Raw genomic sequence first — 12,790 nt, 5'->3', positions numbered from 1 at the left:
TCTTGGCTTGTTTTAGAGTCTCAGTGGTGCAAGGGGGTGTTGCGACGCTGTAGGGGAGTGTTGTGGCACTAATGCAGTTTCAAGGTACCTTTGCTTAGGGATTTGAAGGGCTCGGGGACAATACTGCTATCGAGTTTAGTGGAATCTGAGGTCCCGAGAGCTAGGGCTTGGTCTTGGAGCCAATTATCTAAATTAGCCCTGATAAATGTAACATTTGTGTTGAGACTAAGGTTTTCTGCAAAGCTCGGGTGAAAGGGATCGTACTCAGGGTCGCTTCGCTAATTTTCTCAGGATTTAAGATAAGAAAACTGGCACTTGCACCATGTGTTTGGCATTGGCCCTATTATCTAGATACAGTTATGAGTGTATCTAAATTGGGAATAATGGTTGTTTGATTCTAGCTAGTTTTATCTATTGCATCTGATTGCTGAATAGTTATTTGTGAGTGATCGAAACTGGCCGTGTTCAGTGAATTGCATGTGTAATGTAGGTCGAGATGGTTGGGGCCACTTAAAGGGTTATGAACCCATTGGTTCAGCACATGTCGTATGAATGAATATTGGATTGACATGAATTGTATTATCAGTTGTCATGCTTATTATGATCTCGGCTCACGGGTGCTTTCTGGTGTAGGTAACGGTAAAAGAAAGTTGGATCAGACATGAGTTGGAGAGCTCTTAGGGCGACGTGTACATACTTAGCCTGCTCGGCTGCCATGGTCGAGATATTTTAAAGAATATGGGTTATTGGATCGATTTTGCCACTTAGGCCGATTAGTTCGGTAGTTTTGTTGTAATTGTATTTTTGATTTAAAATTTTTGGGATCCCTTGCATTTAGTCAAACCTTTTTAATGAAAAGTTTAACTTCATTGACCAAAAAATTTAATAACAAAATTGTTGTTTAACCTTAATTACACTTTTAAGTCCAAATGAGTCGCTTAAGGAGTAAAGTACTATTTTTAACACACGGTATAACGGTCTTGGATTAGGCCGTTACAGTAAGTATACTAGATAAACCTAGGAGTCTCAATGAGTCAGTGTGGATCCACCTACCTCGTTTGTTAGTATAAATGGCCTAAGCAACCATTGGTTACCATCGACAAGGATTTATGATTTTGGATACCAGCAAGAAGACTCAAGTCTCCACTACAGTTTGAAAGTTATATTAGGGGATATCTTTGGCAACTCCCAAATTGGCTTCTAGGGTCAATATTATTATTGGTCATTATTAAGTTTCTGCTTTGTCTGGATTTTTCTACAAGGTTTATGTTTCGCTCTTTCTGCTTAAGGAATTGTGGTATCGCAAGGACACTTAGGCGTTCTTGAATTGTTTGATTAGGACCCAGATTTATCTAAAACCTAAGTGTGGTAAGTTATCTATTGTGCGGACAATGACTTGGTTATTGGTTACTCTTGTTGTTATTCTATTATGTGTTGTCAGATTGATTTACTAAGCGTTATCCCTTACCTAGTTGTTCATATTTTAGGTAAAAGCAAAGATAAGCTTGGATAGTGAGTGTCGGGGTCTGCTTGTAAAGATGTACATATGGCCCGATCTCTGGGGAGTCTGCACTTTTGAAATGTTATTTTTTATTATGTTTAAACTCTTTTTGTTCACTACAAGACTTTTGAGTTTTGAATGTAAATATGTTTAGTGTGTGCACACATATATTTAGAAAGGGTTTTGAATGGATTTTTGAGACATTTTAAATTATGAAAATGGTTTAATTTCCACAAAATCATTGTTAGTATTTCAGGTTGTTACACTAGGACTCAATTGATATTCTTAACACATGAGATCAATAGAGTTTGGGTAAAGAGAATGGTTGAAATAATTTCGATTCAAAAATGCAATTGCCATGTAAGTGCCAGGCGAAATGTCGTCCCACATAGGCGATGTATCACCTAGCAGCAAGCGATATGTCATATATTGCTTTAAGCTTTACATTACGTGCTTCAGGTAAATTAACCTTAATCAACTTCAAATACTCCGAAACATTTTGAGGATGCTTAAATACCTCATTTAGCACTTTAGACTGAAAAATATCATTTTTAAATGCCTACAACTCAAACTCAAATTTCACACTTCCATTATGTAAAATCATTAAAGATTTTACACCACCTTATTTAATACCACCTAAGCATTGTATTTAAACAATCCCAAAACTTGATAGGTTTTTTGTTATAAAAAATACTAAATACTCATACTTTTTTTAAGAACAAATAGTTAATTCCTTCACAAAAATTGAAAACATGATTTTATTATTTGATATATTAATATCTTTATTTTATCTAAAAAATTAACAAACCACTCAAAATTTTAAAAATGCATAATTTAACTTTTCAATAAGCTTCTCAAGTCATAATATCTCAAACTAAAAATGAAAAACTACTGCTTTCCAAATAAAAAACCAATTAGCCCCTAAAGCTCACATTTTACATTTACACAACGCGCTTATCATTTATGGCCTTAATATTAATATTTCTCCTTTTAATTCATTAATCTGTATACAATACATGTATAATCTCACTACTAGAAACAAGAAATTTTATGTCACTTATATATATATATTAATCTGAGCTATATTATACCAAATAGTCGACTCGTGAACAGGGCGGGGAAAAAACAAGAGAACAACATAAAAATATTTTTATGTCAGTTAAACTCGTGAAAAGGGCGAGGAACAAACAAGAGAACAACATAAAAATATTTTTATGTCACTTATGTTACATCACATCCAACTTAAAGGCTATTACATCAATTCTATTCTAGAACTAACATAAAAGATTAGGCTATTACGTCGGTTTTGGAACAAAATAAACCCATAATCATCGTATTTTTTCTTTCTTTCTTGATATTTTCCATATAAATATATTTACAACCTCTAAATCTATCATAAATATAACTACGTAGAGAAATCACTACTAAAATTATAATTTTGAATTTTTCTTGAATATTTAATATAAGGTATGTATCCATTCACGAGCAAAATATAACCATATTCATCATCATCTTTTTTTTTCTTCTTCTTCATATTGTTCCAATTAAATACATTTACAACCTCTAAATCTATCATAAACGTGACTTGGTAGAGAAACCGCTACTAAAAATTATAATTTAGATTTGTTCTTCAATATTTAATCTAATGTATCTATTTTCTTCCATTGATTCTTAGTTCTTTTTCTAGATATATTTCATATAACCAAGCTTACAAACCACTAAATCTATCAGAAACATGATTTTGTAAAGAATCCAAGGTATGTATTTTTAATTTCATACATATATAATAGCATAAATTTATGATTTTCTTTTAGAGTAATTACCATAGTTACTACTTTTGAACCTTTTTTTTTTCTTTCCAATTTTGCTACTCCTATTCTTTCACCTTTCTAAAGTTATTTTTTATTAATCCGACTTTACTAAGTTTATATTTTCAATAATACGATTTGCTTATTGGTTTTGTCTTATATAAAAGCATCAACCACGTCTACTAATGTATGAGATTTTGGTTGTTTTGGTTGATATATCAATTTGATCGATATGTATTTTTGAAACATTTATCATCAACTTCACTTTGAGACAAATATAAAAGTTATAGCATCAACCTTATCAACTTCATCAAATATATCACCAAGTGTTAAATATATCACTAAGTGTTTAGAGAGAGTAAGAATACACTACCACAATAATGAGAATCTACACACAATTATCCTAGACAAAGACCAACAAAAGATTGAGATAGAGAATGCAAATCCTAGTTTTTGACCAAAACTCTTGGAACTTTTTGAAGCTTCAACCTATTGCTAATTCAAAGAGAACCCTTCTATAGTGTAGGCACTGTCATTAGGTCTAACCAATAGGATTAGATCTTTTAAACATACCATTTGGAGTGTATAACACATATGTGTACGGACATGTCAGGTGATGCATCGCCGAAACCCTTGGGCGTCAATCAATGCAACGCCACCTAGGCAGGTCAAAAATATTTTAAACACACCATTTGGAATATAAAACACGTGTATGTACGGACATGTCAGGCGACGCGTCGCCTGCTAGGCATTACCAAAATCTTAGGGTTTCAGGCAATGCAATGCCACTAGAGTGGTGACACAACGACACCTAGGCAGGTCAAAACTCTTAAAATTGACCTTAAACACCTCCAAATGCTCCCAAACGTTTTGGGTGTCCTTAGATACCACATTGTATCACTTTGGAACCAAAAACATAATTTTTAAATTTTTAAATGCCTACAATAGAAACTCAATTTTCATATCTTCACTATGTGAAATCATTAAGTGTTCCACACCTAGCTTGTGTAAGAACACTTGGTCTTTGTATTTTAACCAATCCTAAATTTCCCCCACTTTGTTAAATAAAAAGCTCTACCTTTAGTTCAAAACAATATCTGTAAAGACTTGTATTTACATTATTTATTAAATAATATTTTTTTAAAAAGAAGGTGGGACCCACCAAGTATATGAGAGAAAGTCTCAGTTTTTTTCTTTTCTTTTCTTCTTACCTCCCCCCAACTACTCTATCTCTCTCTCTCTCTTCCCTTTCTCTTTCTCTTCTCTCCACGGCAACACACCACCACCAACACCCAACCATCAGCAACCTCCATTTTCGACTCGCGGTGGCTCATTGGATTCACCTTGATCCAGCGACCTCAACCACCAAGCTGCGCCACCCAACTCGCCATCAACCGTTCAAAATCGTCAGTCAAAGTTTTGGTCCGTCAACTTTGACTATATTTTTCGGCCAACTCTGGCCACCTCTCAACAAGTGGTTGGTACCTTTGGAACCATTGTGGAGAAAGGAACAAAACCCACTAAACCATTCCATTCAACTCGCTGTTTTTCTCCGACGATATTTTGTGTATCTCTGCCACTTTCCAGTGAGTCTAAGCACTTTTTGGACCGATGGTTGGCATGAACGTGATCTACTTGCCGATGTGATCATTTTGATATATGCCATGCCTACCTTCATCGATGTTTCTGATACACCGCTCACTGTCGCATCCAACTGCTACTGTGCATCGCTTGGGTGAGGTTGCGGAACTTGAAATTTTAAATATGGTCATATTATATGTCGTTGGACACGATTTTTAATAAGGAATGCAATGATGATAATCATTTTCTCTTTTGATGCACGTAGGAAAAATGAGATATTAAAATTGGACTAAATCACTCTAGGATCATCATTAAGCTTAGGAGTGTAGCTTTGGACTTAGATTGAAAATTCTAAGCAGATAGGGACTCAACTTGACTATTTGACTTATTTTACTCGTATTGAATTGCATTAAACATATTATAATTTTTATATTTATAAAATGTTTGAAAAATTAAAAACTTAATTTGCATGTTTTATGATCTGTTCTAAGGGCACTGAGTGCCAAATATATTTTTGTTCACTTGTTTATGCAAGTTATGATTTTTAGGATTTATTCAAATGCAGTCGTTATGCTGCCCAATTTTCAAAAATATAAAGGGAATATGTTTTTTTTCTCTTCATGTTTACCCTCATTTGGTTATACTGATGAGAGCCATAGCGATCATTGTTTGTGCATGTTATTGTTTCACAACCTAGTCTCTGTGTCATCATAGGTAGATCAGGTGTCCACTTACCTGTAGGTGTAAAGACCTAGCATTTGTATACAGGAGTGTTCTGAGCCTCCCCTTGTGGTGGTTATCAGGTCCGGCTACCTGGTTTAGGATGTCGGTTTTTCTGTGGTGGGTAACGGGAACTAGGGATCTAGTGGACAATAAGATGTGCACATGTAGCTATGCTCTTATGATTATTTGTGGTTTCTCTCTATTTTGGTTTATACATGATGATGTATGTTTTGTTTTCAAAGCTAACCATACAATAGTTGTATTAAACTTTTGGGTCCTATGATATTAGTTGTTTTCCTATTAGGCTTTATAAGCTCACCCCCTATATCTCTCCTATTCTAGGAACCCAGTGATGCGAATGTGGAAGGAGAATTATTGATGGAGCCAATGCGTTTAGCCTAGTTCTATTTAGTGTCATAGTCCAATCTTTTGAACATTATATATTTATTTGATTTGGAACCTGATGGTCTGTATCTCTAAATTAGCTATCTAAAAGGTTAAGGATTAGGAATGTGGGATGCGAATTATTATTTTGGTGTTTCATGACTTATTAAATTTTAACTGTTTGGTGACTACATAACTATGGGAATATTACTGTTCTATCTATAATGATAGATGATCCTGCTTTTACCACAAATATTTTTATATATAATTATAGGAGTTAATGCATTATTTTTACTTATAATTACAGTACTATTTGGAATAAACTAAATGATCATTTATAATGGTTATTTTCCAACAAAGGTCAAAGTTTTACCTTTGACCACCCAAGTTATGGGTATTACAAATTTGCAATAGCCTAGGGCTCGAGTCGTGACAGTATCACTACCTAAAATAAAGTGTCTTTCGACTTGAACTTTACTTTAGTGAAAATACCACAAAGTATTGTCAAAATTATTGTTTGCTTAAAAGCTTGAACCAAGTATTCCTTATGAGAAACCAATAATACATCACACATCCCCACTTAATCATTAATTTTCTACATTTTCTCTCTTGACACTCATATGGCCATGTGCTCATCCTTTCATGAACTTTCCAGGGAGAAACTCCAATTCCCATGAAAGACGACACCACCTGCAAGTTCACATAGGTGAATTTCTTATAGCATCTTGATTTTCCACCTTTATAGATGTTTATTGCACTTTACTGAAATTCATTACAAACCATTGGTTTAACCCTCACTCGGTAGCAACCAACACTAACCATCTTGGATGGAACTCTCAATAGTTTCAATGTTGAAACCATCCACTTATCAGTGACTTGTTCTTACCCGTTGAACTATTTTCCTTGATATTACCAAGGTTGGAGTTGGGTTCCCATCATTTGTGAATCTCTTATTCTAGGAGTTTCAGTCTCATCCCTTTTGAAGTGTAACTTACTAACCGTCTCACAAGAGGTTTTGTAAATGGATTCGCTAAGTTCTCACTTGTCTTAATGTATGAGATTGATATGATTCCATCTTGAATCAATTGTCTCACATATTCATGTCTTAGACTTATATGTCTAGACTTCCCATTGTACACACTATTATATGCTATAGCAAGAGTAGCTTGACTATCACAATGTAACGAGATCGTCGATACCATATCTGATGTAAAATGGATGTTCAACATGAGATCGCAAAGTCACTCGGCCTCTTCGCCAGTTGCCGCTAGGGCTATAGACTTTGCTTCCATGGTTGAGTGTGATATACAGGTTTGTTTCTTGGAACCCCAAGAGATAGCACATCCTCCAAGGGTAAACACCCAATCGGTGGTGGAGAGATTGTCTCCTACTCCCGATATCCAACTAGCGTCACAATATCCTTCAAGTATCCTAGGAAAATTTGAGTTGTGAAGGCTATATTCTTTGGTACACTTAAGGTATCACATAATCCTTTCAATAACCTTCCAATGCTTGATAATTGATTTCTAATAAACGTACCGAGTTTACTAACCGCATATGCAATGTCTACTCTAGTACAATGAGCGGCATACATTAGGCTCGCTATTGCACTTCCATATTCCAATTGAGCCACCACTCTTTCTTCATTCTTTTCAAGCTTCATGTTTGAATAGAATGGTGTATATGCCTGTATGATTTTGAGATGACTAAATTTGTCAAGCACTTTCTCAACATAATGGGTTTGACTCAATACAAAACCCCCACTATTTATTTCAACTTAGATACCTAGAATTGTATCAATCTCTCCAAGGTCTTTCATTTGAAGTTAGAAGATAGAAACATCTTTCCTTCTATTATTCCTCTTATGTCATTACTCAAAATCAACATATCATCTACATAAGGACACACTAGTATGACATAATCATCACAAGTCTTAGAGTATAAGAACTTGTCTGTGTTGTCTTTAAACCCATTTGAAACAATGAATTTATCAAAATTCTCATGCCATTATGTTGGAGCTTGTTTCAAACCATATAATAATTTGACAAGTCTACACACTTTATGTTCCTTTCCTTGAAGAATAAAACCCTCCGGTTGTTCCATATAGACCTCATCCTCGAGAACTCAATTTAGGAATGTCATTTTGACATCCATTTGGTGAACGTAAAGGTTATATATAGATGATAAGACAAATAACAATCTAATAGAAGTGGTTCCTGCTACTAGTGCATATGTGTCAAGGTAATATATTCCTTCATTTTGTTTGAATCCCTTGGCTACTAATCTAGCATTAAAGGTTTGTATGGTGTCGTTGGTATGGTATTTTCTTCTAAATACCCATTTGCACCCAATTGGTGTAGATCCTTTTGGAAGTTCAACCAATTCCCAAGTGTGGTTAGACATTATTGAATCTATTTCATCATTTATTACCTCTTTATAGAAAGTGGAGTCTCTTAAGGGCATAACTTCTTTGAAAGTTTTTGGATCATCTTCTAATTGAAGTACTATAGTGTATTTTCAAGTAACTTCCTCATTATTTCGTTCGATAAGATATCATGTCTTTGCTTGAGAGCATTCAAGTCTTTTAGCCTTTGTCATCTTCTAGGCAATAGAGGTTACTCACTAACCATTTTAGGAGTCTCCTCTTGAGGTTCTCTAATTTGAATAGGTTCTTTTGATTTGTTGTCATCACATGACATGCTTTCAAACAACTTAACCTCTCTTGATTCAATTATCACATTAGGCTCCAAGTCTAACAGTCTATAAGCTTTACTATTTGAGCATAGCCTACAAATTCACATCTTATAGCCCTTGGACCCAACTTGGTCCTTTAAAGATCTGTGTTCTTGCAATAAGCAAGACACCCCCATACTTTAAGATAACCAATATTTGGTTTCTTTCCTTTCCATAAATCATATGGAGATATATTGTTTTTCTTCACAAGAATACGATTCAAAATATGATATGCGAATAATATGGCTTCACCCCACAAATTAAAACTCAACTTTGAATGCAATATCATAACATTAATCATCTTAAGAAATGTTCTATTTTTCTTTTCTGCAATACCATTTTGTTGTGCAGTATATAGGGCAGTACATTCATGTATTATTGCATGCTCTTCACAAAACATGTTGAAATTATTTGAAAAATATTCACCACCCCTATCACTTCTAATCACCTTTATTTTCCTTTCTAATTGATTTTCAACTTTCACTTTATAAGCTTTAAACACATTAAAGACTTCATCTTTGTTCTTATGAAAATATACATATGTGAACCTAGAGCAATCATCTATGAAAGTAATAAAATATCCACTCACTACAACATTTTTGGCCAAATATTACGGCAAAATCTTACATAACTTTAGAAGTGTTATTAATACATGCAAAAAAAAATACACAGACACAGTATAGGTGCCAAATGAAAAGTAACAGGTGCCAAATGAAATTTTACTTAACAAATAAAAAAAGAAAAATAAAAAATGAAGAAGGGTTTTCTCTATTCTCTCTATTCTCTCGTTCTCTCAGTCCGAATCCCTAATCTCTCTCAATCTCTTCCCTCTCTCCCTTAGGCTGAGACCCTTCATCTTTGAGCTTCCAACCCATTCCCCTTCATCTTATTCTGTCCGAATAGTTGAGCCCAAACGCCATTCATCTCTGTGTCTTGAAACCCAAAGCCTGTTCTGCGAGCTTGAACCCAGATGGCTCCATCTCTGTTCGTGAACCTAAACATCTCACCTCTGAGCTTGATTCCAAACACCTTCATCACCGTTCACGAACCCAAACGCCTCATACCCAAAATACCATCGTTTGACAGGAATAAGAATGCATTCTCTGAGTCTTAAAGTTTTCCCTGATTTTAACGGTAAGGTGACAGGGACGAGGTGTATGCTGTCGGGTCGAGGTAGATATGGCGTCTCAGAATTGGATTTCAGGACGAGAAGGTTTGTTTATGGAGGCGGAGATTCGAATTGGAGGGGTTGTAGGATTACGGCGAGTTCTTCGGATAGGGATGCCAATGGTGGAGGAAGAAGTCGGAGTTCGAGCTCGAGTTCGAGTACCGAGTCTAGCTCATTTCTTTCTCGGAGCCAAACTTATGCTCTGTTGAAGCAGCAAATGGAAGTGGCGGCAAAATCTGAGGTCAAGGTTCGGGGTATTCTCCACTCTTTCTATTAGGATTTTATCGGATGCCAATCAGAGAGTTATGTATTTATATGTTTTGGAAGTTATAGACTATGAAGAGGCTGCGAGGATTCGCGACTTGTTGAAGTTATTCGAAGAAGAGGAGCCAGTTTTGCGACTAAGAAGGTTGATTATGGAGGCAGTTGCAGATGAAAGGTTCGAGGTAAATCACCTGCTCCCTTCGAAAAAGCTTATTCTTTTAGGATTCAAATTACTAGTTTCTACTTAATTATTTCGTTGGGTTTGAAACAGAATAGTAGTTTTTCGATCCAAATTAGTAGTTTTATACAGAGCTATTGTTTTTCTTAATGTAATTTACGTTTTTCTTATTGTTGGTTGTGTCGGTATCTTTTCCCTTTTTCCTTAAGAATGGAGATTTTGAGCTAATAGCGATATCTAAACATTTAAAACTGCTTATGGGATTAGGGGAAATCAAGAAGTTTAAAAGATGTACAAACTTAAGCTTTTTTCCCTAAAATAACTTTTTTGTTTGTAGTACATGTGCTTTTGGTTTAGAAGTTGAGAAAAGATGAAAAATTTAGAGTGAAATGGGAAAAAGCTAGGATGCATTGTAACTTTCATTTATGCCCATATGAAAGGCTTGGACCTGGTATTTTATGTTTCTATGTGCACTGATACTACTAAACCAATAGTTGGTACTATTGGTTTCACATTAAAGACAGTGTTTTCCCTGCCAGTAAAACAGGCTTTGCTGCTTTTGTTTTTTGATCTATGCAGTGTTGATGAAATTTTTTGGAGAGGCGTGAGGAGAATTAGAAGGATAGAGATTGTTGCTAAGTTGTTTTGCTGTTTGTGAGGATTCAAAACAGTTGTGAGATGATGCTGAAGTTAATTTCCTCTTTATTGTTTGTTTGGTTTCTCTTCTTAATTATTTTGTTTTCCTCTCTTGACTGTTGACGGCACTCCACTATTCATTCCTTCTTTATTCTTATTATTTTTGGTATGTTGCTTTATTGAGTTCAGAAATCAGTTAACTATATAGCAGATTCTAACATTTCAAACTTATTCTTAGGATGCAGCTAACTATCGCGATGAGCTGAGAGAAATTGCGCCCCACTCTCTTTTGAAATGCTCAAGTGATGCAACAACCTTGGTACTGTTGTGAACTTATGCTTCATCAAATCATTAGATTTCTATTAGTATTTCAATCATTTTTTAATATAATATAAACGTTGCTGCTTATATTTGGTTTATCTAGCTTCTAACTCCTATTTTAACTTCAAGATTATCCATTTCAATTCTCCTTAGTCTGGGGAGGATTTTTAATAATAAGTATATTTATGATTTTGTATGTTGGATGTTGGAGAAAGTTAAAGTGATGTTTGATTGTTTTCTAATGAATTACTCCTATAATTAGACAGACTTGATAAGCTTCTAACATAAGTGATCAGATTATTTCATCAATGTTAAATATTAAATTTGAAACCTATGATTTTTCAGGGAATCAGGGTTCAATTAAGGTGTGTGTATATTGAGGGCCGGAGTCAGCCTTCAAAGGGTCGCTATTTCTTTGCATGCAGAATACGAATTACCAATAACTCAGAACACCCTATCCAACTTCTTAGAAGACATTGGATTATAACCGATGCCCATGGAAAAACTGAGAATGTCTGGTCAGTTATTTCTACCTTTCGATGCCACCTGCTATTAATGTGTATTTTTCAACTTCTATTTCCAAGTTAATCAAATTCTCTACACCCTTTGAATTGTTGTCATTTTATAATTGTAGGGGGATATGTGTTATTGGTGAACCGCCATCCATTGTCAAAGCTGCTGCCATTCGTGGGTGTTGTTTCTGATTTTTCTTCTCTGATGTATTGTAAATCATTAAAGCAGAAAGGCAAAAAGAGACCATGGCTTCTCCTTCTCCTTCTCACCTCACAGCTATCCCACAATGCCTCTCAAAACCCTCCCTTTCCCACTGTAAGTAAATCTCTCTCTTTCTCTCTGTATATATAATATATATGACACTACTAGTACCCTTAAGATGAACTAGTATGAGAAATAACTTAAACCCTTAATTTCATTGCTAAATTTGGTAGTAAACTCAAATCCAGTCGAGCTCCGTGTGAGGTCGAGTTTGGAAAATGAGAGCAGTGGCACTGAGGATTCTGGTCACTCATCATCAAAACCTCTGAAGGTAAGGGCTTCATGCATTTTGGTATCTAGCTAATTATCTCTGATTATATTGTTTATTATCTTTTACTTGCAAATCACTTATGTTTTCTTAAGAACATGGTCTTAGTAGGGCATGTTATTGTGCTATTTTTGGCAATTTTCATGCTGTTTAAACTTCATGATAAAATTTACTTTTGATGTTCTATCTTCTTTGTAAGATGGTGTAGATTTTATTTCTCATGGTCATGATTTAGTCTTTTGGGGAATTTTAGTTGGCACTTCAGATTTGATTGGCTTACAATATTCTTGTACAGTTAAAGAGTACACAAAATTTGAACTCAAGGGCTTAACTTTCTCTTGGTACTTTAGCTTTAATATGCAAAATTTGAAACCATAGACTTCAATTTATGTCCAATATGGGCTCCTTTCTGACCACAGGGATCTCAGCCAGCAATCAATTAGATTTTGTC

The 12,790-nt window shown here is 34.9% G+C and overlaps 1 protein-coding gene across 1 annotated transcript; it reads left to right on the top strand.

The window, feature by feature from the left end:
* The first annotated feature begins 9,824 nt into the window (after positions 1 to 9,824).
* On the top strand, positions 9,825 to 12,001 carry LOC133825212 (uncharacterized). Its single transcript, XM_062258188.1, has 5 exons — positions 9,825 to 10,152; positions 10,232 to 10,344; positions 11,215 to 11,295; positions 11,643 to 11,815; positions 11,932 to 12,001. The coding sequence occupies exons 1-5, from the start codon at positions 9,825 to 9,827 to the stop codon at positions 11,999 to 12,001; spliced, it is 765 nt and encodes a 254-aa protein (XP_062114172.1).
* The last annotated feature ends 789 nt before the right edge of the window (positions 12,002 to 12,790 follow it).

Source organism: Humulus lupulus, chromosome 3, assembly GCF_963169125.1.
Source record: "Humulus lupulus chromosome 3, drHumLupu1.1, whole genome shotgun sequence".
Classification (NCBI taxonomy): Eukaryota; Viridiplantae; Streptophyta; class Magnoliopsida; order Rosales; family Cannabaceae; genus Humulus; species Humulus lupulus.
The sequence above is the reverse complement of the archived record's forward strand: the minus strand, read 5'-3'. Positions and strand labels throughout refer to the sequence as shown.

What these genes read in the sequence shown, in the direction of transcription:
- LOC133825212 (XM_062258188.1), top strand. Translation starts at nt 9,825, where the DNA reads ATGCATTCTCTGAGTCTTAAAGTTTTCCCTGATTTTAACGGTAAGGTG. An exon ending in CAAGTGATGCAACAACCTTG is followed by an intron (nt 11,296 to 11,642) that starts GTACTGTTGTGA and finishes ATGATTTTTCAG; the next exon opens with GGAATCAGGGTTCAATTAAG. An exon ending in GGAAAAACTGAGAATGTCTG is followed by an intron (nt 11,816 to 11,931) that starts GTCAGTTATTTC and finishes TTATAATTGTAG; the next exon opens with GGGGATATGTGTTATTGGTG.